This window comes from Glycine soja, chromosome 6 (genome assembly GCF_004193775.1).
Source record: "Glycine soja cultivar W05 chromosome 6, ASM419377v2, whole genome shotgun sequence".
NCBI lineage: Eukaryota > Viridiplantae > Streptophyta > Magnoliopsida > Fabales > Fabaceae > Glycine > Glycine soja.
The window spans coordinates 32704274-32728802 of NC_041007.1; the positions used below are offsets into that span (position 1 = coordinate 32704274).

The 24529-nt window shown below is 29.4% G+C and overlaps 2 protein-coding genes across 2 annotated transcripts; one reads left to right on the forward strand and one right to left on the reverse strand.

Moving 5' to 3' along the window:
- The first annotated feature begins 10843 nt into the window (after positions 1-10843).
- Positions 10844-15536, forward strand: LOC114416796. The gene is made up of 5 exons (XM_028381813.1): positions 10844-11125; positions 12135-12307; positions 12753-13791; positions 14716-14861; positions 15152-15536. Exons 2-5 carry the CDS (start codon positions 12215-12217, stop codon positions 15350-15352), a joined length of 1479 nt encoding a protein of 492 aa, XP_028237614.1. The 5' UTR covers positions 10844-11125; positions 12135-12214; the 3' UTR covers positions 15353-15536.
- Positions 15537-15945: 409 nt separating this feature from the next.
- LOC114416797 (protein trichome birefringence-like 31) lies at positions 15946-20188 on the reverse strand. Its single transcript, XM_028381814.1, has 5 exons — positions 19708-20188; positions 18524-18695; positions 17406-17605; positions 17167-17313; positions 15946-16542 (listed from the first exon to the last, which is right to left on the reverse strand). The coding sequence occupies exons 1-5, from the start codon at positions 20148-20150 to the stop codon at positions 16188-16190; spliced, it is 1317 nt and encodes a 438-aa protein (XP_028237615.1). The 5' UTR covers positions 20151-20188; the 3' UTR covers positions 15946-16187.
- Positions 20189-24529: the final 4341 nt, after the last annotated feature.

The window sequence follows — 24529 nt, forward strand, 5'->3', positions numbered from 1 at the left end:
GGTTTAAATATAATGAAAATTGGTTAAAATAATTATTATTCAAATTTAAAGAAATAAAGGTTAAAATATAAAAAATATAGTCTTTTGCGAATCAACTTGATCCGTAAGTCTTTTGCGGATCAACTTGATCCGCAAAAGAAAAGAAGGCAGGGGCAGTTGTGAGATTTTTTAATAATGCTGGGTGCACCTAGCAACTCCCTAACTAAAATAAAAACTAATCATTGTAATCATCTTAAAAAGAAACACCATTTTTTATTTTAATTTCTTTTTTTATTTTGATAAACACATTCAATTTCATATAAATTATATTAAGATAATTAATATTAGGTATTTTAGTAAATTTTATGTTATTTTTATTTGTGTTGTTCATTATTCGTCAAACAATGTATATGATAAAAAATCCTATAATTTGTATCTTTGTCGTGCATTATTTTTCTTATCTTGTTTAATACCATAATTTTAATGAATCAAACAGAACATTTGTATTTGTTTTTTGGTGGGATACAAAGGAATAAAATAGTCTTAGTTTTAAACGATAGATATAAAATCCTTTTGTATTTTTGTCTTTCTATGCTCTTTATAATAAGTTTATAAAATTCAACTAGTAAACAATTTTTAGTTGAACTCAAAATATAATGTTGAAACATCATTATAATATTTCAAGATGAAATACCTTCTTAAGGAAAAAAAATGCAAAAATTTATAAAATGCAAACTAACCTCATTTCTTTTTTGTTTTCTTCTAACTTATATAAAGATTATGGATAAAGCATCTTATTTGTTGAATCTATGATGAATTATGTCTCAAGATATGTTGATCCCAAGGACAAAAAGTGAACTTTATACTATGAGCCTTTTAATCACCCTTATGAATGGAAACTAATCTATTGTACAATATCGAATGACCTTATCTGCCTATATCGTCCCACTATAAGAAGTTTCAAACCTAGAAATGATGTTTGGATCTACAAGCCTACCAAGACTAAATATAATCATATGTATCTCCACTTAAAAATGCATTAAAGATGAATATCTAACTCTTCATTATTAGCATCATGTTCATCCCAAATGTTGGGGCTCCTTATGCAACATGGAGGAAACCTATTGTGCTAGGTGAGAAACTTGAGGAAACTCCTAAGTTCAAAGGATGATGCACAACTGGTTAAGGCTTTGATGTTAAAACTAAAGATGAGAAAGATGTCTAACACATCAAAATCTCATAGTTTTGATGATGATGATAATAAAGTTTGATGGACTAATGAAATTTGTTGATCGTTGTACAAGTTTACTTGCATCCAATGATGCTATAGGTAAAATATCTCTTAACTTAGATGCCAAAATTGTTTTAATTGAAGATGCATCCAATACACAAAAAATGGACTCAATCCAATGTTTTCAAACAACACATAGCCTCTAACATGCTTATAAGTGAATTGCATCCAAAGCTTCTACTTGAAAACCCAACATTCAATGTATTGTTCTTGTTTCATCCATCTTGGTTGAGGAAAACTACACTATTATTTCTACTTATATTTAAGTTTTCTTCGTCCAAAAAGGTGTACTTGTAGATGCTTTCTTATCTATGATGGTTTGCTTCGAAAAGTTTCATATGCTCTTATATTCCCTTTACCTTTTTGAATTGCCTTAACATTTGAATTTCAAGTATTTGTAACAAGGTAGTGTAAGCATGATCACTAATAGAATATGCTTTGATTCGATATGCTTTCATACAAGTAGTGGAGACAAGGAAACACTACTAAAAAAAAGACAATACCTTTCATTTCTCTTTCCTCAATAGAAATGGACATGTCAAAAGCAACACATGCCATGTTTCCAAATGAGAAGATTTCAACATGCTCTCACACTCACAACAGTCACCTCTCATATTTCAAGTATATTGCAAGATTGAAGCTTTGAAGATGTGTGAGACTATCAAGCATACAAGTGAAATTCTGAAAATCAATAAAATAGTAACACTCTGATACATAGCTGAAAATTCATTGGACAAAACACTATGATACAAAGATCAATGTTTTTCATTTGTGTTGTAATTTCATATCTTTACTGTGTGTTGATCACTTGTAATATTTCAAACCTTTCCTATTAGATAAATCCAAGAATGACTTTGTAATTTAAAATACTTAGATGTATCAATCTCATGGGGATATTGGTGTTGTGCCAAAAGTGGCCTTGATAATACCTGTTGTAGCCAAAAGTGTCAATGAAGAATACTTGTTGTAATCAATTTTCATTAGTGAAATCCTTCTTAGGTTGAAAGATAATTGTACATAACTCATATCGAGTGAATTGATATGAAAACAAGTATTCTTTCTTTTTAACATTGTTTTATCCCTCATGTTTTCATCTTGGACGAAATGATTTCGAACTTAGTTTTGAAACTTGTCTTTTTGAAAAAAAATTCAAAAAAGTTTTCTTCGTCACAAATACACCATTCAACCCACACATGTAGTGTGTTTTTCTTATTGCATTTGGTACTAGAGCTTGGTCTCTTGAGGTTGAGTACTTAGCACTACAAAGGAACAAAGATTTTGAAGAAAAGATGGAAATCAAAGGTCAAGTTGTGAACACACCACCACATTTCAAAGGTGTCAAGTATGACCGCTGGAAACAACAAATAGTTGTTTTTTGAGCCATGTCACATTATCATATGGGATTTAGTGGAGAAGGACAACCACATACTTTACGATGTAGAACTAAACAAAATATCTCATAGCAAATGAATTGATCAACAGAAGCAAAGATACTTGCTAAATTCAAAATCTCGCAATGCCATTATATGTGCTTTGTATGAAGAAGAATAGACAACGATGCCTATTTTCACAAGTACCAATAAAATATGGGACACTCTTTTGTTAACATATAAGGGTTCCATTGAGGTAAAATGTAACAAAATCATTTTTCATGTTAGACAATACAAGATGTTTAACATGGACAAAAATGAAAACATGCAATGTATGTTCGAACAATTTCAGACCATACTAGATGAGCTCATATATCTACGTAGACATTATGATAACTTTGATTATATTGACAAAATCATGAGAATTTTGCATAGATGATGGAGACCGTAGGTTATAGCCTTAAGGGCACCCAAAAACCTAGATAACCTATGCCTGGAAGAGCTTATTATCATTCTAAAAGCCTATGAGATAAAACTACAACATGATGAAGGAACAAAGAGATAAAAATCTCTTGCTCTTAACATCTAGAAGGTAAAAAAAGCTTATTTGTCCAAAGCTCTCGTAGTGGATGAATCCTCTGATGAGTAGAGTGAATGAGATGATTCAAAAGAAAATGGAACCTTTTTCATCTCAAGGAAGATTCATACAAATGTGGATAAAGAAAGATGACTCTCGTTGGAGAAATCACAAATATTTTTTAAAGGAAAAAGACAAAGACCATAGTCCAATGATTTGTTATGAATGTAAGAAACCTAAACCCTTCATGTTTGAGTGCCCTGAGCTTGAAAAGACAAAAGAGAAGAAAAATAAGCCCTTCTTCATGAAGAAAAAGAAAGGTCTTATGTCAACATGGGAAGACATGGCAACAATGTCCTCAAAGGAGGAAGGTGATGAAGAAGCCAATGTATGTTGATGGTTGACACTAATTTAGAATTCTTAGAAGATGACCAAGATGAAGATGAGGTAGATTTCTCTAATTTGTCTTATTTATAGAATGCTTATCAAGAAATTTTTTCTAACTCATCCTTAAATTTGAAAGCTTATAAAAGTTTTAAAATTTTTTTTCTACACTAACCAAAGAGCATGAAGTTTTAAAGAAATAAAAACATGATCTCTGGTTAGAAAATGAATCTTTTAAGCCTTTGTTCAAATAATATAAATTGGATGAAAATCCAATTAAGATATTGAAACTTGAAAGAGAAATAAAAAACTTAAAGAAAGAACTTTCAAAGAAAGAAAATTAATTCTCTTTAAAGGATCAACCTGTTGATGTTATACAACTTCATAGGGAGATTTAATCTCTAAAAAAGAATCTTTCTAAAGTTGTTGAAGGATACAAACATCTCAACAAGTTTTTGAAATACAACATAAATCCTTTTGACAAATATGGTCATGTTTATAGAGGAAAGAGATTTGTTCATAATGAGTCCTACAATGTATGATATTTCTGTGGAAAACTTGGACATGCAACGTTTAAATGCAAACACATGCCTAAAAGAAGTTTATCCAAGACCTCTTTTAACAAGAAAAGACCCAAGTCCATTTGGGTATCTAAAGAAAATTATTCCTATTGTAAATGTACTTAACAATAGGAAAAAACTCCAATTGTGGTATCTAGAAAGTGGATGCTCATGAAACATGATAAGACAAAGGTCAATCTTCCAACACATGCATATAATGAATGGTGGGTTAGTTGCTTTCAGAGGGAATAAAAAAGGCAAGATAGCTGGAGTAGGTAAGATAGGTATGTTGAAACAAAGTCCTTCAAGAAGCTAATCTTTTAATGATGATAAACCACTATGAAGCAAAATAAAAGTGAATTAACTTAGCTACGAATGCTTGCTTTGAGCATTCTTTATTAAGACAATACATATTCAGAAGCATAACGTATGTGTGAAGCACATGCCTCCAATGGAAGTTTTCCATGATAGATTTTGCAATCAGAAATAGGACTACTAGAAGGAGAGTTATTTAGAAGCTGGAAAGACAATCATGTTTTCCTAGTCAAAGTTTAGATATTAAACATTTTATATGATAAAAAGCATGATGTTTGTAAGAATTGGACAATCCATCACTGGGTGATCCACTCATCTCTTAAGGTTTTGATGAAAACAAAGATATAACTTTATGTTAGCAAATTGTTTAAGTGTAAGTATACAAGATTAATTCGTGGAAGCAACACGAGGTAAGATCTACACTATTTTTTCATAACTTGTCCACCGGTATAACACATACTTGTTCTCCATAAATTGGCTATCGTCCAATCAATCCAAACATACATCTTAGTATCCGTCTTTATTAAAGTAAAATCCATTTGTGCTATAATAAAATGATCTTATTAAAAGGAATATATCTGATAAGCTATATTATACTTCCTTTTATATGATATATGAAAGACAAATTTAGAAAGTATTGATCAAGAATTAGTCCAGACGCACATCATTTGCCATTAGCTGAAAACAAAAAATCAAAGATCGAAAATAGTCATATTTCAAATGCTCAATATCCTTCATTGGTTTACTCATCTCTTAATATAAAGAATGCATCAAGGCCTCACACAAAAAAAAAAACAAGTAGAGAAAAGTGGTGATATCATATATTCAAACGAGAAACAAAAAAAATATCATTTTTGAGAAAAACACTGAGCTTATAAAGTTTATTCTTTGTCTAACAAAGTTATGTTCTGAGATTAGGACCTTCATTATAAACACACTTTGTGAGTGTTAGAATATTTGATTCTATTTTCAAACTATTGTTTGTGAAAACTAGGAGTGACTAAATAATACTTGGGTGCTCTTAGATTTAGGGGAAGTTTTAGGGTTGTGCCAGTAGTGGCTTAGAGAATACTTGTAAACCAGGAGTGACAAGATAAAATACTTGTTGTAAGTAAATTTGATTAGTAGAACCCTTTACTAGTTGGTAAACGAGAACTGAATGTAACTCATGTTAAGTGAACCAGTATAAAACTAAGTGTTTCTACTACTCTCCTCTAGCTTTTCATAATATTTCCAAAGCATATTATTGATACATCCTTGCACACGAGTTTTTACATTAAAATTGCTTTTTAAAAACCAATAGATGACATTTCATTTCTTCTTAAGAAAATAGTTTTGTCAATGGAGGATAGTCTCTATAAACTATGTTGTTTATCAATCACTTTCATTGCAAAAGGTTTTAAAAAGTTTATCTAACACACTATTTAAGCACCTATTCTAGTGTGATTTATTGTATTTCAATGATGAGGATAACTTGTGCCAAGGGGTAGATATCAAAAGCTACACATGGCTTAAGGATCATTAAAAGTTGCATTGTAGTTAGAACCTGATAGCATACATGTCTTACACTCCAAAAGCACACACCAGTCAAGAATGCATCAGTGCTTGGACAACACTGTTATGAAGTTGATGCTCTTTGTGATCCTTGACAAAGTCTAAGTTATAGGAACTCAAATGAGACAATTGTCCTAGTCAAAGAAATAATAACCAAGTAGAATAGAGATTGTAGCACATTGCATTGCAGTACCAATGCATCTACAAAAGACATGTTGCAAAAACAACTCCAAAAAAATCCATGATAAGAAATTTGAAATCACGAGGAAGCCACTAAGGACAATAACTATCCCTAATAGATCTATCTCAACAAATACAATGTGCAAGTTGACTAACAATGGAGCAAGAACAAAGATGAAGAAGACAACTCAAAAGAGTTGTGTGAGAGAGGTTGAATCAAAGCAGAATGGCTAGCTATAAGAACATTGATAACTCATGCAACATTTGAAAATCAAATTCAACCTCCAATGGTTAGCTCTTGATCAAGTCTATAAATTTATCAAATTCAAAGGAGCAACTTGCAAGGAATGGTTGCCAAAGTAGAAGGTAAAGGTCAAGGTTGACAAACTCTCTAGCCAAAGGAACTTCCTTAGCCAAAACACTTTATGTGGAGCCAATAGAGCCAAATTGGAAAGAGTATTTTTCCACCCCTAAGGTTTAAAGGGAAAGAACTCAAGAGAGTAGTCAAGGAATTGTTGCTTCTGAAGTTAAGTGGGAACACAACAGGTAGTTGTGTGTGTCCAACAACAAGTGCTAGTGAGGGTGAGCTTGGAAAAGATCTTTGAAACAATACTTTCGTAGTGCCTGTAAAGACCTAGATAATACTAGGGTGAAGCATGAATATAATTTTTTGAAAGAATACTTGGTAGAGCTTGCAAAGACTTAAAGAATACTCAGGTGAAGCCTGAGAAGACTTTTTGATAATACTTGGGTAGTGTAACATCCTTGATTGTCGACTTCTCGATGGCTTGCACTCTACGATACTTCACATGGTGTCACTTCACTCAACATTCTTGTTGGTTTCCAAGACCTCGAAAATTAGCTCTACCTGTTTCCAGAATCAATGATTGATCCCACAAACCAACGCAAGACTTTTTAGGATACTTTCTCCTCATTCACACACTTTCCGAGAAACTTCCTGGAAGGTCACCCATCCCAAAGTCACTTCTCATTCGTCAGAAAAGTCACTTCATTTATTCGTCACTTCTCATTCGTCAGAGAAAGTCTGCACATCAAAGCACACATTTTGATGGAGATCAATACTTTCAAATCTTGGGCTTCATTTATTCTTCATAGGATTTCAAAAAATCCTAGGAAAACGTTTCTGCAAAATGAATCTAGACACAAAGTATTAAATGTCACTCTTAAATTTTGTATCAGATGATGGCTTAAGCTTGCAACCGTCTGAACAATTAGACACTGACTCACATAGCATAATCTGATAACACATCAGACACATCTTTTAATATTTGTATTTATTTACATCTAATCAAAATTATTAGGAGTCCTGATTTGTTTTAAGACATAGATGTATTTTTGATTTAACACCATTTCTATACCTCTAAAACTTCTACACATTGATTTGTTTGATCCAACTAGAACAACCTTTGTTAGTGTTAAAAGATATGGACTTCTTGTTGATGATGATTACACTAGATGGACATGAGTTATGTTCTTAACTCACAATGATGAGTCACTAAAGATCTTCTATAACTTTTGTAAACATGTTCAAAATGAAAAAAGGAGTATGTATTACTTCAATGGAAAGTGACCATGAATGAGAGTTTGAAAATAAAATTTTTCATAGGTGTTGTAATGAGAATGGAATTTTCCCCAACTTGTCTACACCATGAACACTACAACAAGATGATGTAGTTGAGAAAAAGAACATGTCATTGAAAGAAATGACTAGAACCATATTAAATGATTACTAATCTCTTCAACACTTTTGGGATAAGGCAGTGAATATTGCTTGTTATATTTGCATCCAATAGGAACTTCATCCAAAGGACTTATTGTCCAATGGAAATTATGTCCATTGCAATTGCATTTTTGTGCTTTCATATGTTGTGTCCAATATATGGATGGCCATATTTCTTTCAATTGCAAAAAATCATACATACTTACCCAAACATCCCTCAAAATGCCTTATCATGTTGCACTTAATATGGACCTTCTCTCACCTAAACACACAACCTATGCCTATGCGTGCATTGTACATAATAAATGTTTATTTTGCATTACTAAAATTTATAATTTATAATAAATTGGTATTTTTAAAGTTATAAATTATATTATATTTTAAATATATAATAAATGTTTTTTAACATGTAAATTATATTTTAGATCTACAATAAATAATGTATGTTATATATTTTTATTTTTAATTATTGATATTTTCTTTTTTAAAAGTATTCAAATTTAAGTTAGAACTAATGATATTTGAAATCTTAAAATAGATATTCATAAAATACAAAGACATAGATGATAATGGCTTGCGTCCCAATTTAAGGGAGAGTGATGCCTAAGAAAACATATAGACTTGGGCATTTATACACAGAGAGAAGACATCTAGAATTTTTGGTTATAATAAAAGTAAAAGAAATAATAAATTTATTTACAAAAAATATTAAATAACTAAACATAACAATTATCAACATTATAAATTAAAATAATTAAATTCAATAAAAAATATGTGACTGTAAAAATATTCATATTAAAAATATAAATAATAAAATTAATATTTTAAATTAATCAAATTAATAATAAAAATATTTAATTTTTTAAAACAAATAATAAAATTATATATTAGAAAATAATGAAAGTAAAAATGAGTTAAGTCAATTAACGGCTTCTAAACCAAACAGATGAACAATAATCTGTTTCCAAGAAATCGGAGAAAAAAACTGAAGTGCTAAGTAAAAAGGAAGAAAAAAAAGAGAGAATTTTTATTATCCGTATGCAAGATAAAAGACATAAAGATATTAGAATAATTTAACTCCAAGAAATCGGAAATGAGAGTAACAGAATAGTTTATCAAAGAAGGGATGAAGTAATTGAGTAAGAGTTGAAAAAAATTTAAATCAAAAGATAAAAGAGAATAACAGAAGTTTTAAGTATTTGTATAGAAGGGTAGTGTGAGCATTCAAAAGAAAGCGAAGAAATAAAAAATAAATCAAATGTGGGAGAGTGAAAAAATGAAGCTATATTCTACTAATCTATGACTTTTTTACGGAATAAAACCAAAAATGAAAAAAATTACCCAACTAAATCTAGTTCCAAATTATTTACATTGATGACCCAAATTACGGTTTGCTTAGATAAATCGGATGGCCAAAAATCAATTTCTCTTGCAGATATTTTCTTTCTTTTTAAAATTTGCATGCGAAAATGTTGTCCCAAAACTGATTTTTCAAAAAGTTTTTTTTAATTTTTTGTTTATGCTTTATTTTTAAATATTTTAATTATTTAATTTATATTTAAATCATAATTAAAATAGTTTATTAATTATTTTTGTTTTAAAATGTTAATTAATTAATTTTAAAAAATAGTTAATTTAAATTAAATTTTAAGTATTTAAAGTTTTTGAAGTTGTTTAAAGTTTTTTTTTTTTTTTATATATTATGGTAAGTTTTAGCGGTTTTTCAATTATTCATATATAGAATTTTTGGTTTGAAAAATAATGTACTACCATACACATTAATTTATTTAATTCTACGTCATTAAAAAACAAATATCCAGAAATTATGATAAACGCACAAATACAAGCCAACAACATTAACTTAATGTTAAAACATGTTCTTTGTAATTTTCATCATACTGTTTATAATTTATTTTGATTAAAGTTAATATTAATATTATATTACGTTATTTATTTATTTTTAGTGTACTATATTTTAACTATTTTAAAAAAAAATTCTTTACAAAAATTTAATTTAAATTAACCATTTTAAAACAAATTAACTAACATTTTAAAACAAAAATATTAATAAAACGGTGTTAACAAAAACAATAAAATGTTAGTTAATATTTTTGTTTTAAAATATTGTTAACAAAAATATTAGCTCTGCCGTTTTAAAATATTATTAACTTAGTTAATATTTAAAACCGTTTTATTAATATTTTAAAACAAAAATATTAATAAAACGGTGTTAACAAAAATATTTAAAACAAAAATATTATTAAGAATTCAATTCTTTGTATTAATATTGTTAACATTTTAAGACTTAAATTTAAATATTTTAAAACAAATTAACTACCATTTCCAAAAATATTTTTAACATTTTAAGACTTAAATTTAAATTAAATAATGAAACTATTTTAAAAATAAAGAAAAAAATAGAAAACAGAAATTTAAAAACAAAATTGTTGAGAAATCCGTCTGGGCCAACCGATTCTCATAGGCAAATGTTAAAAACAAAAAAATATTTACAAGAATGTAATCGGTTTGTGGCAACAGATTTCACAGAGCAAACAGTAATTTGGGTCATTCAGTTAAATAATTTGGAACATGGTTTAATTGTGTAGTTGTTTTTTTTTGGTTTTTAGTATATTTTCGTAAAAAAGTCACTAATCTATACAGAGCTGTCTAAAAAAATCTATAGGTACAGAGGATTTTCAAATTATTTTTCTATATATTTCCCCTTTTATTTTTTTCACATTTCAAATTAAATAATTTTAAATATTTTCTAAAATTACTAAATATTAACTAAGTATACTCATGAAGTTATGATAATACTAAACAGAATATTTCCAAAAATATAGCATTCTATCTTGAAAAGAACGTCCTCCGTTGGTTATAATAATAACAATAAAAAATTCATTAGATTGAAGGTTTCTTTGTTTCTCAAAACCCTCTTGATTCTACTCCTCTTCATCCTCAAATTCATAACCCTTTTACAGTTTCACCTTTCCCTGCTTCTCTCAATTGTGCTTGGCCTTTAACTGGCTATCCACGTTGCCGGTCGATGATCACCGTTTCTCTGTTTGCTTCGTATCCCATAATTCACCTCAATTCGGTTGTGGCCATATATATTCTTCTTTGATCACGACCCATATACCGGTTTCCATTGAAAACTGATCACGGCTTTTCTGGGTGGGTTAAAGTTTTCATCTTTCACTTATCATTTTTTGTCTTTCTTGTCAATGAGTGTTCTGCACTCACCTCTGCATATTTTGATCATCCTTGTGCTGCATAGTGAGAATATATGCATGTACTGAACATTTTTTGAACATTTTTGAACTTGTTTATTATTACTATATTGGTTCTGATGCCTCCATCACCATAGTGCTTGTTTGGATACAAGCCATAAGCTCTTTTGAGAGCTTCTCTACTGGAAATATAGAGTATATATCCAGTAGAGAAGCTCTCAAAAGAGCTTATGGCTTGTATCCAAACAGGCATATAATATAAAGATAGAGGGAGTTTGGCATGTTCTGAAGTATTATTATTATTTTGTTGTTGTTGTTGTTGTTATTATTATTATTATTATTATTATTATTATTATTATTATTATTATTACATCAAGAAGGAAAGTACTTTTTGGGTTGGAGCTTTGTAGATGAGAAAGCGTTATTGAGAGGAGAGACTACTAAAGATCAAGGTAGTCAGGCAAGATTTTCCAGCTTTCCGTCAGAGATTAGTCATCAACTTTATGGATAGGAGTGTTGAGGGTAGGATTTTATTAGTGACTTCAAAATTAAATTAAGCTTGATTCGAGAAGTTTATGTTTATATGGTAGAAGAAGCCATAAAAGTTTTCATGCAAACTTGAAGTTAGGAGGAATTGTGTTTGTACTTGCTTAATTGGCTTTTATAAAAGATATGATGTAAGCCTTGGGATTTTTTTGATTGCTAAGTGAAACGATTGAGGGAATTGACTTTTTAGGGTAAACTTGTAGTGCTAGTTATGTACTTAATATCATTGAATTGAATTTTGGATGTGTGGGATTGATTCCATTTTCTTATGATAGTAGTACTAAAGCTTAAGGTGCACCATTTAATATGTGTATATATTGTGAAAGATAGTTTTGTTTGTCTTATACCTAATTTTTTGAGTGTTTTTTTTTATTAAGTGTGAGTTCCTTCTTCTGCTGTTGTTGCAGCTTTATCTAGAACTGAAATGCCATTTTCAAGAACCTGAGGATTCAAAGCTCTAGTCTTGGCACAGTGTTACAAGTTCATAATGGATTTGAAGATTCAACATATTAAATGGGTGGGGAATATTTACCAGAAGTTTGAAGCAGTGTGTCAGGAGGTGGATGATATTGTAGGCCAGGTACTATTTCATTTTTGCTTTGCTATTTTTCTTTTCTTTTCCTTTTTTTTTCTTGCTTCCCTCCTTTCCTTTGTCTTACTTTTCATTTACATAATTCTTGTATGAACCTTTTTTGGAAATGGTAACAATATTATTAAGAATTCAATTCTTTGCAAATATTGTGGTTATATTTGAGGATTTGTAAAAGTGTAATCAATCTATCAATTCTTATAGGATTTTGAAATGATTGCTTTTCAATTATTCTTTAGTTAAAGCATTCTGAACCAGGGGGTGTTTTAAAGAATTTCCTTTTGCTTGAATTGAACTTTTCTTTACAGATTACAGTATTCCAATTGTTGCTTTGATTTTTTCTCAGTTTCTTTTACTGGTATATTGCATGTTTGAGGTTGATTACATTACAATCTTTAAGTGCTGTTGTTATTTTCTCTTTATTGGTTGTATTCAGGATGCAGTTAAATATCTTGAGAATCAGGTCCAAAATGTTGGAGACAGTGTGAAAAAGTTCTATTCTGGAGTTGTACATGAGCTACTTCCTTTTCCTACCTCGGCTGATTCAAAATGTGAATCTCATTCAGTGGCTTTGACAAATAATATTGGCTTTCCAGTTGAGTCAGTTGTTGGTCATAAAGATAATAATAAAAAAAGGGATGAGGAAAATCCCACCAATAATGTTATCAAGTCATTACAGGAATCTAATGCCATTGATATTGCTAACAATCAGCAAGTTGGTGTTCCTATCAAGCACAAACTTATTGATGAAACTTGCTCAGATTCCCTGGAGGTGGAAGATTCTTACATAACTCAGGAAGAGGTCGGTGATGATTCAAGAGAAACTTCCGGGGCTAAGAAAGAAAAGTTGAATACAAGCATTGAAGAGGTTTCTGTTGAGTCTGTGCCTAAATCGATGAACTTGATGTCTCTTAGAGAGAAAGAATCCCTTGAATTCCCTATACACAGTGAATCTTATTCTGATTCTTCTGACAGCGGGTGTGAAGATTCAATTGCAAAAAAGGATAACATAGATGTGACTGTGGAACAAAACTCATGTTTGGTTGTTGAAAAAAATGCTATGAATTCATCCACCTCAGAAGTGTTGAGTTCCCAGTCTCTTGACGGGGAAGAATCAATTAAAGTTTCCTTGTTCAGTGAATCATCTGATGCTGTTGATGAGGATACCCATGACATACTAGCTGAAGTTTCACCTGATGCTTCTGTGTCAAGCGAAAGACCTATTATCACAATGACAGAACCTTTATGCTCCAGAAACTTCATAACTTCTGACAGTCTATATTCAAAGTCACTCGGAAGCTACCCCTTGGAAATTGAATCTTGCAAAAACAATTCAGGTGATGCTACTCTGTGTATTTCAGATAGTTCCATGATGCATATATGTTGTGAATCATCCCCCCATGTAGCTCGTCAAATCATGGAATCCCAGGATGGACTTGCTTTCTCTGGCTACTGCCAATCTCTGGAATCAAATGGTTGGTATTTTCAAATTTCCATTCATGACAACTTTTTGTTTCGTTTGTTGTATATTCCTTGATAAATGCAATAATGACTTCTTATAATTCATCAAGAATCAGACATGGCAGATGTGTTCCTACACTAAAAAGTTAAATTGACTAAATGATTGTATAAAATATTATATTGACTAAAACGTTTTTAACTCCTGATAAAGTATTAAAAGAAAAACTCATCTCAATGTCTTGCTTCACTATGTGAGCTGTTGGCTTTGTGTTATGCTTATGCACAGTCATAGCTATCTGTGCTGTATTAACTGTGTGAAATTTGCTGCTTTTGCTAGTCTGATGTTGAATACTGGAGAAAGCAGTTAGGTTTTATTAATGGCCAGTTACCAATATTTTGTTCGAGTTTGTATTCTCTCTTTCGGATTCTCATTGGTAATGTTCGTTAGGAACTTAGGTTTTAGGTTCAAAGGCTTGTCAATTGCCTACAGTTTTCATGTTTAAAGATTGGATTGTTAGCAACATTGCATTATTAGATAAGGTAATTTTGCAATCCCAAACACAAAAGCACTTTAGGAAATTGGAAGCCTTTAGTTTTTGATAAGTGAAATGTTTTCAAGAGTGTGTTTACTTAAAAGTTGTTTTTTCCGTGATGTTCTTTCAACTTCTTTCGTGTTTTTGTTTATTGTTGGCGGTCATGTCTATCTTAATCACGCCCATGTACATCGTGTTTATCCACATGCATACCTGTCTATTTTATTTTATGGGTAAAATTCAAATAAAATGAGGTAAAATAAGAAATTGGTCCTGTACAAGAGGAGAGAAAAATATCTAATAGGAACAGAAAATTTTACTTATGAAGCTTACAATTAATGATGCTTTCATGATTTATTTAAGTGTATTATCATCATCTCTTTAATGTGTCTTTCGCTTGTTCAGATAAATCACTGTTCAGCTCTGTTGAATCCAGTTTGGAAGACATTGATTTGAATGATGATCCAAAGCTTGAGGAAAACTGTGTATTTGTGGACGATAGTGAACTCTATGCAGTCTCTTGTAGAGCCCAAAAGCTTAGATCATATAAGGTTCTCTACTTGTCCTCTCTAAATGTATTTCAATGAATAAAGTAATTACACAAGTAGATATTGTATTTTTATGTGTTTTATGGTTAGAACTTAGAAGTTAGAACAATTTGAAACTTATCAACTAACAATGCTGCTACTCTATAGAAGCTAGTTATTTTTTGTTATAGAAGAAAATGTTGTTGCCTTGATATAAATCCATTGATTCGTTGTGTTTTATATAAAATAAGTTATGCTTTTAGGAAAATTAAGAAATATTGCATTTACCATTATTAGCTTCTTTCTTGCAACAGAAAAGAATTCTGGATGCATTTTCTTCAAAGAAGAGGTTATCAAAGGAGTATGAACAGCTAGCAATATGGTATGGAGACACCGATATTGAGCCAAAACAAGGATTTTCACAAACTTCATTGCCATTTATCTCCAGAACGTACATGGACTCGAAGAATGTGCAAGTTCAGCGTGCTTCTGAAACTGAGTGGGAGCTGCTGTAAGTACAATTAGGCTGCATGTAAAGAACGATGGACCGATTGTGTTGGCTCTTTTATTTTACATTATACTCGTTGAAGGTGGCAGACTGGCAGACTGAAAATTACGTTGTTTAGGTTTCCATGAAGAAATGCTAATAATAAATGATTTATGATCATAATTGTCAATGAGGCATTGGTTCTTTGAAAAGTTCCTTTTCTTTTCTTCCTTTCTCAAGCTGCATACCTGAAAAATGTTTTCCTTGGCATATAAATGGTTTCTACTTCATATTAATAGTTAGTTAATCTACTTCTGTTTTGAGTTACAAAAAGTTTTGGACTACAATGATGGTTTAAGTTTGCCAACTTTGCCACTAAACTTTTATTATTATGCCAACTTTGCCACTCAAGTTTTATTTTTATAAATTTTACCATCCAACTTTCATATTTTTGCGGATTTTATCACTCAATTTTTTTTTCATGAATTTTACCATCCAACTTTTAACATTTTGCAAATTTTACCATCTACATTTTCGATTTCTGTATATACCTTCACATTGGTGACAAAATGATATAAAAAGTCATTTTTCTAAGTTTTTGTACATTGATTGTAGGTATAATCAATATAAAAAATTGACTTTCTACATTGATTCCGGTTAAAACCGATGTAAAAAGTCAATCATCCATCTTTCATTAGTAGTAAAATGTACAAAAATTGAAAACTTAGAGTGGTAAAATTTGCGACAATAAAATTTGGGTGGTAAAATTTATAAAATAATGAAAATTGAGCGATAAAATTTGCAATTAAACCTACAATGATAAAAACTATGAGCTTGTGCCATGTCATGGTTTTTTGCCCATTTCAAGAGAAGTTTTGATAACCCTTTAACAGATATGCATATAGGATTTCATTCCATGCATCAGGGACTCCAGGTAGGCACCAGTGAATACAATCTGCAAAATCTTTTGGGTTGGCTCTCTGTTTTTTTGTCAAGAGCTTTCCCTTTCTCTCCCCGTAAACTGATGTGTGAGCATCTTTTCTGTATTCTGATAATTGGGTGATGTTCAAAAGGGTGACATCTATTTTCAGTAAACGTAGTGCATCATGTATTATCTGCATAATCTCAAGATTTGAGCCAGTGCCCCAGTATGGACCTTGGATTGGGTATGACTCATTGAAGCAGTTTTCATTACTTCCAGGTTTCCATTCCCAGCTCCTGAATAATGAAAATCAGTTGTCATTTTTGTAACTTTTTTTTTTTTTTAAAGTTTTAAGCACTCAAGAACAAAGCCATATATCGTGGAAAAATCAAACAATAAACAATACATGTACGGATAAGGGTTATTATTATAGAAAACGTTGTTTTTTTTTTTTCGATTTACACTATTATGCAAATCTAAAAAGAAACAAAATAATGTATATTTTTGTAATCATTTATTGAAAACAATACATTTTCTTAAACCAAACAGGCAAGTAAAAATTGCAACTTTTTTTTTTTAAGTTTGAAGCACTCAAGAACAAAGCCATATATCGTGGAAAAATCAAACAATAAATAATACATGTACGGATAAGGGTTATTATTACTTAATCACATTGTGATCTATGATAAGTCTTTGAGTTTAATGCTTATGTCCTATTAGGTAAAATAGTTTTACTATCATCTAATCATAAATTTATATTTAAATTATTTTAAAGGTCAACAAATTTATCTTTTTTTTTTCTCTAAGTTTTTTAACTTTTATATATCAATCATGAGATTTTAATTCAAGTATCAAACTCAACCAAAAGACGATAATCTAAACTGCACAATCTTTGCAGAGATAAAAGATTGAGAACTCACCACAGATGTGTTGGAGACATACTCATGAAAAAGACCTTTTGAGTTAGCGGTTTGATGTTTGATTCTAACCAATTTGCCCATGTTTCCAAAGCCAACTTATATGCTGTGGTGACATTATATTCTTTGACACGGTGTGGCGATTCATATCTGAAACAAACAAAATCAATGTTTTAAACCAACTCAATAAAATGCAACTAGTGCCATGAGCATTCAATTACATTTAGCATTTGGATACTCACGTAGCATTGATCAAAGGTTTGTGCATCCACCAAACATAACTCTCGAACACCAAAATGTCCACTCCTTTCCAATGTTTGCCATGGTTAGCTATGGAGTCAAGCCTCACCATTCGTTTATGTACCGTATGGTTTGTTGCATGATCTGAAATGGATTCCACAATGAATGGAGCCCAATAGTACTCAATCGATACATTGAACTCCTAGAAAAAAAAAAGGTACAGAATGTCTTAGAAAATTGGGTTTGACGAGAGTGAAACCCCAAATTCATTTTTGAAAAATTAAGGATTCGACATATTAGTTCTAAATAATATAAAAATCCCACACTGGTCCTTGAAATTTATAAATGTAGACCATCATGTAACTTTTTTTTTTATTTGTATGTCGTGTTCGAATAATAATTAAGAATGAATAAGAGATTTGTTGGATTACACAAGGGGTGGGGGGTGTATTTTTGGGAGTTAATTCCAATCAAATACGAAATGCCTAGATACAAGTTATGTCTTTGGAATGGAAGAAAATTTTAAATTAATTTTGTCTCTCAAATTTGCAGTGTCTTTTTTAATCCTTCAAATTTGTAAAATAATTTTTTAATCATTGTTGGTTGATTTTTGGTGGTTTCGATGTAAAATTTGTGATGGATATTTTACTATAGGAAAGACTAAATTTTTTTCCCACATATTTGAGAATTAAAAAAACTACAAGTTTCAATTTAGGGGCTAAAAAGAACATACCTCCAAATTTGATAAACTAAAAAGTAAAAACATATTTAAGATTAAATTGATGATTTTTAATAAATTCTAACAAATTATAAAAAAGTTTTTGAGGAAGAGTACCGCAAATATTACTATGAACCTTAATTCTCATTTATTTGCACATATTGATTAACATCTAAAAGCAACCAACATAGTCCACATTTGTCATTTATAGGAATTAGGATAAGATTTTCTACACTTTTAAGAATTGATGTGTCCTACTAAATTATTTAGGAACAAATTTTGGAATTTGCTCCGATTTCATCATTAAGTAAATTTTAAAAAGCTATGTAAGATTTAATAATCAATAAAAGTAGTATTTATAAGATTGGTGCTTAAGTAGATGAGAGGCATGCATTGATATACCTCAATTTTGAAGATCTTCATAGGTGGAATTCTCTCGAGGGATTTCTTTCCTTCAGGAATTACAGATTGTATCAAACAGATCATAGACTCAAATTGGCCTCTTTGTAATGAGTCTCCGATAAACATCATTCTCTTGTCCCTCAACATGTGCAACAACTTCAAAGCGTCAAATCTGAAGTCAAGAAACACAGAACAATCTAGTAAAGCTCACTATTCCATGTCACTAATCTAGGAAATATTTCAGGCTTATGAGAACCTATCTAAGTGAATGAAAAGATTTTACCAATAAAGCACTGTTTATTCGATTACTCGAGAAACATGCAATAGTCTTATCTTCATGCTTTTGAACAGCTAGGAGGGAGAAGAAAAATAAAATAAAACTATCTAACATTGAATAAAATAATTTTTTTTGCTAAATAAAACTTGATTGTTAGTAAAATATGTTTTATTTTCATATATTAATTAAAAATAATATATATATATATATATATATATATATATATATATATATATATATATATATATATATACTTTGTTTTCTTTATTTAAGATTTTAATTTTTATGCACTATTAGTATAAAAAAAATACACTATCGAACCATTTGAAATCACGGTTAATATAATTTTTTTAAATAATTATAATAAAAATTAACAAATTTAATGTACATAAGATATAAGATTTATGATTGAATAATAATATAAATTTTTTTATGCTATGTATTGATACAAAATAAAAATAAATTTTGATTTTTAGAATGAGAAAAAAGTATATATTAATAGTGTAAAATTTTACACCGTCATCAAATCACATTCAGTTACATATGATAACTATGTTAATATTTAAAATAAAGAGTTTAATGTCTATATACTAATAATGTAAAACAATTTTATATCGTCATCTAATTATAAATCATCGTTTGAATTATTTTAATATAATTATTTTAAAAGTAAATCTTATCATACATGATGGATTATGATTGGATGACTATATAAAATTTTATATTATATAATCTTTTTTTTAAATAATAATAATCTTAAAATAATTCAAATGATAATTTATGATTAAATATAATATAAAACTGTTTTACATTATCTATACATAATGATTAAATTCTTTTATAATAGATTATAAATAGGAAACAAAGCCTAAAGATAGAATGTGTAGAAGGGTTGGTAATTGGTAACCTTGGGAGGTTGCATCCGCTAGGCTGCCATCTCCAATTCTTGTAGAAAGAATCAGGTCTCCCATTCTTGTGGCAAGTGGTTTGCTTAACCAAATAAGGGCAACTCTCCTCTTCATAAAGAGGATAGGACACATTGTCCCACATCCATGTCCCTTCAAACACATTGCAATCTTCCTCAATGCGGTCCTCTGGCAAAACCACAACAGGTAATAATCTACTGTTTCTTCCACCATTTGGCATGCCATAGAGCCTGAAAACATAGCTATTATTATGGCTTATCTTCAAACTATCTAGGACTAACCTTGCAGCTCCCAAGACTAGAATTGAGTACAACACAATTGGGAAGAGGGATTGGATCCGGCGATGATCAATCAAAGATTGGATTGACATGGGGTGGTTGAAGGAACTGAAAATTGCTAGTGTTTTAACTTTTGTTGCTAACATTTTCTCACTACTAGTGATTATTGATTTCGTAGTTTGCTTGGGTTTAAAGCAATTTATAAAACAACACTTTCTACAACAAACGGTTGGTAGGATCGAAATTTAGGTGCGGAAAATATTAAGATTGAAGGAACATACTTAGGCCTTTTCAAATGTCCAATGTGTGTCTCACAAGGTCCTTTTCCTATTCACAACAGCATATAAAACTACACATTTTTATTTTATTTTATTGTATTTCTTTATCTTCTCTTCTTTGCCTAACTCATCACTTTGAAGATGATTAACAGTTTCTTACCTTCACGCAACCATTTCTCATAAACACATGCACTTCGTTCCATGAAAGTGTGATCTGGAGTGTCTATTATAAATTGATAGCAAATTAGACTTACATCTCTTAAGTTTCTTCAAATTACATATGATCTTAGTCTCTTTTTCTATTCCTACACTGACTCTTTTATATTTGAAGCTGTATATCAGACTAACACCCCTTATATGTTACATTAATACTTCCTCAATGTTTAAAAACATTACACTATATTAACTTTTGGGGATAAATATGTATACTCAAGATTCAATCCATCGTGTTATCAATTTTAGTAAAGAATTATTCTTTATTTTATTATCATATTTATTGTATTATTAAATTATTAATTTGACAAGTCCTTGATTAAAATCAGATACTTGTTATCATGATAGAAATTATGATAATGAAAAATAAGTCCTTTATAATTTTAATTTAAATTGTTCTTGACTGCAGGATTATTGTGAATAGAACATCAATAATGCAGATAGATCAATATATATGTAATGATCTTTATTGGATAAAGATTAATAGATCTTATTTATTAAATTGCACATAGAAATGATGTATACGTGGATGTCATCATTAAATTGACTCAATTGAGATTTTCTAATAGTTAAATTTACCATAAATGAGAAATTCTCAAATAGAGGTTTAATAGTTTTTTTGACCTGCGATTGTCATAGTAAGTAATAGATTATTTGTTATATTTTGATTCCGGACACCTAATGTTTTAGAGCACTTGTTGAATGGATATTTGATATGATTAATACATGTAGAATTAATGATTAATCAATAAGAAATCCATCAACTCTTGGTAATGAGTTTGAACTCTATGAACAAAATTATATCATGTTCAGGAAAACTAAATGAAATAAGAAATGAATTTTTTAAGTCATTATATGTTAACTATAAAAATAGTTTAACAGTAATACCATACTCTAGAGTTAACTTAGAAATGCAAAGATGGAATAAATTATTATACTATTATTCTAATGGTTCTTGAAAGTAAAACACTACTTCATGTTATCCGGATATTAAGGAGTGTTGCTAGATGTTTGTCTTGATTAATATATTAATTTGATTAATATATTATCGGTTTAGTATTGAACCTACAGGGTCACACACAAACGAGTAAAGAAATTATTTTAATATTAGATATCAATTAAATTAGAGAATTTAATATGATCAAATGATTAATTAATTTCCTAAGTGGAATATTATTATATTTTTTTCTAGCACTGAAAATATAAATATTTGGTGAAAGAAAAGAAACAAATCGGAGGATTTCATGCTTGGAATTTGGTTTGAAAAGCTGCTACATACAAGTTGGACTTGATCAATTATTATTTATAATTTCACATTGCTAAATGGTTAGCAATAGAAAATAACAAGAAACAATAATTTAAAAGGACTTAAAAGATAAGATAGTTGTTTTGATTTTATCACAAATGTGTTGTCTTTGGCGTGCTATAAATACATTCTTAGGCTCCACGTTGAAGTGACCAGTTATCACTTCTCTTCTCATTCTCTCGTAACACCAATTATTTGAATGCTTCAATTAACATGTACACATTTAATATGCCGTTTATTTAAATATAATTTAGATGCAAAATAGATCATCTTTATTCTGTGTATGTTTTGAACAACTTTTTTTCAAAACTTCTTTCAGCAGTAGCAACTGTTACAAAGATTGTCAATAAAATTTTATATGCAATGTAAACATTTGGAAAAGAATATAAAGTTTTAATATAACTCAATAGTTCTATTGGTGTGCTAATTTCTTCTCTTAACACTTCTCTTAGTACTTTCAATTTTGAAAATAAATCAAGACCATCAATATCAGAGTATTCATTAAACCTTAAAAAATTTTCAAGATTAATACAATATTTTTTCAATTGATCCTCATCTAAAGCTTTAATTTTTTTTGGAATCAAATAAAAAACGAAAAATAGTCTCATATTATAAAAATTGTTCAAATCATGTCTCAATAGAATTAATTGATTGATCTAATATGTATAAAAAATACTCAATAGGAAAAGATTCTTCAGATGAATATGTGATCTCATTACTAATATTTTCATCAAAATGAGGTTTTCTTTGAATTTTACGTTTTTCACAAAATTTTGGCTCTATATTCATTTCGATAGCCATTTTTTATGTGGATTCTAAAGTCAATGCAATCCCGTTTTACCTATAATGTTTTTTAAATAAGTGATAAAACCTTTTAAATGATCTATAACATCATCTATATGCATATCTTTCGATTGTAGAATCTTGCTAATAGAATTGACAGTAAACAAAATATCATACCAAATATTCATTCCTAATAAAAATTCAAAATCTTCAAGTTCATGAGTTGCTAAAAACATGACACCACGTTGAGATTCAATTAGCTTTTCAACTTTTCGTTTTTTCTTCAATTTTTCATAACTAGATTCATACTTTCTATTTGACATTTTCTTTTGTAAATAATCAAAATAAAAAATTAACTAAATATTAAAGAAATATAAATAAACTAAACTCTAAAATAAATATAGAAAATGATGATCGATGAACAGAACGATAGAACCTAGAATTGGAAATAGATAGAGATTTTGTTGTTTAGATGTTGTGTCAGGCGCAAGGGTGCTATGTGATACGTGTTGTATTATACTATTGCTGCATACCCAGAGTCATGCCCGTGAAATGAATCCTTCCACCAATCCATTAGGATGGAGATGAAAGGCTCCGTACGCGGGACGCCGGGATGTATGCGATTTATAGGCATTTAGAATCCATACGATGTCAAATCCAGAGAGGTTGAGCCGCGGAGACAAAGTTTGATCAATAGACAATAGGTTTCATTCAAGGGAAGAAGAAGAATAGATTTTTTTTTTATGAACAAAAGATGAGGAGATGAAAAACCGTGAAGAATGGAGTCTTGAGAGTGAGATACGTTAGTTAGGGAATTGAGATGATTAAAGGAAAATTAATAGGGATTTACTTTTTTGGGATAAATAAAATACTTTAAATGACATTAATTGTGATATTGGTTAATTTTTAAAATGATGATATTGATTGACTAATTTTTAGAGAAGAGAGAGATTCTAAATTATTTTATTTTGATCAGTTAAAATTTGTTAATAGTTAGTAATAAAAAAATTTTAGGGACCTAAATTTTGTTTTTTGAGCCTTAGACTAATACCTAATTTGCCTACCATTATACACGGCCCTGTATTATATATAGTACCCTAGCACTCCTATAAAAATAGTTGTGCATATATAATTCCACAAAATCTTAGAAATGAGTAATGTAATTTACTCTAAATTTAAAATTTCTCTATTATATTTCATTAATCACATTGATTCGTGCAATTTTTTGGTTTCACCTGACACCATTAAGAAACGAACCATCCTTTTATCACAATCAAAACAAAACATTTTTTTTAATTATTAGATTAATTCTTTTATCTGTAGATTAATTTGAATAAGATTTCATACAATTTTAAAAGATTTTTTAATAAAAAAGTAGTGTGGTATTTTTCTTAAGTTTATCCAGGAATCTAACTCATTGTTAAGTAAGGGTGGGTGAGTGTTGTAAGCCTCTTAATATTGATATCGTGTTCAATTCTTACGAATAAAAAAAATAATATAAATAATAAATAAGTCTTATGATATTTAAGTAGGATTATTAAGATTTTTTAAAGATAATAATAAAATCCAACAATATTTAATTAAGATTTTTTATAATTTATAAAAAAGTCTTATGATATTAAAAAAAGGTTAAAATATGTTTTATGTTCCTAATAAAATAATAAATTTTGTTTTGAGCTCCTAATATTTTTTTTGCATTGAATATTCAATTTATTAAAAATTCTGTTTTGTCTGACAAAAATTAAGTTAAGACGTATCAGTTTAAAATTTTAAAATATAATTTTGGTGGTTAAAAATCATCACTCTTTATATAAAAAATTAAATTGCACTTTATAGCCGTTTAAAAACCGTCCAAATTAATTCAAGAAAAAAAAAAAAGAAATAGATCTCCCGAAACGTGAGGCCCTGAACCACCCATTCTCCCATAAAAAAGAACAAATACTTA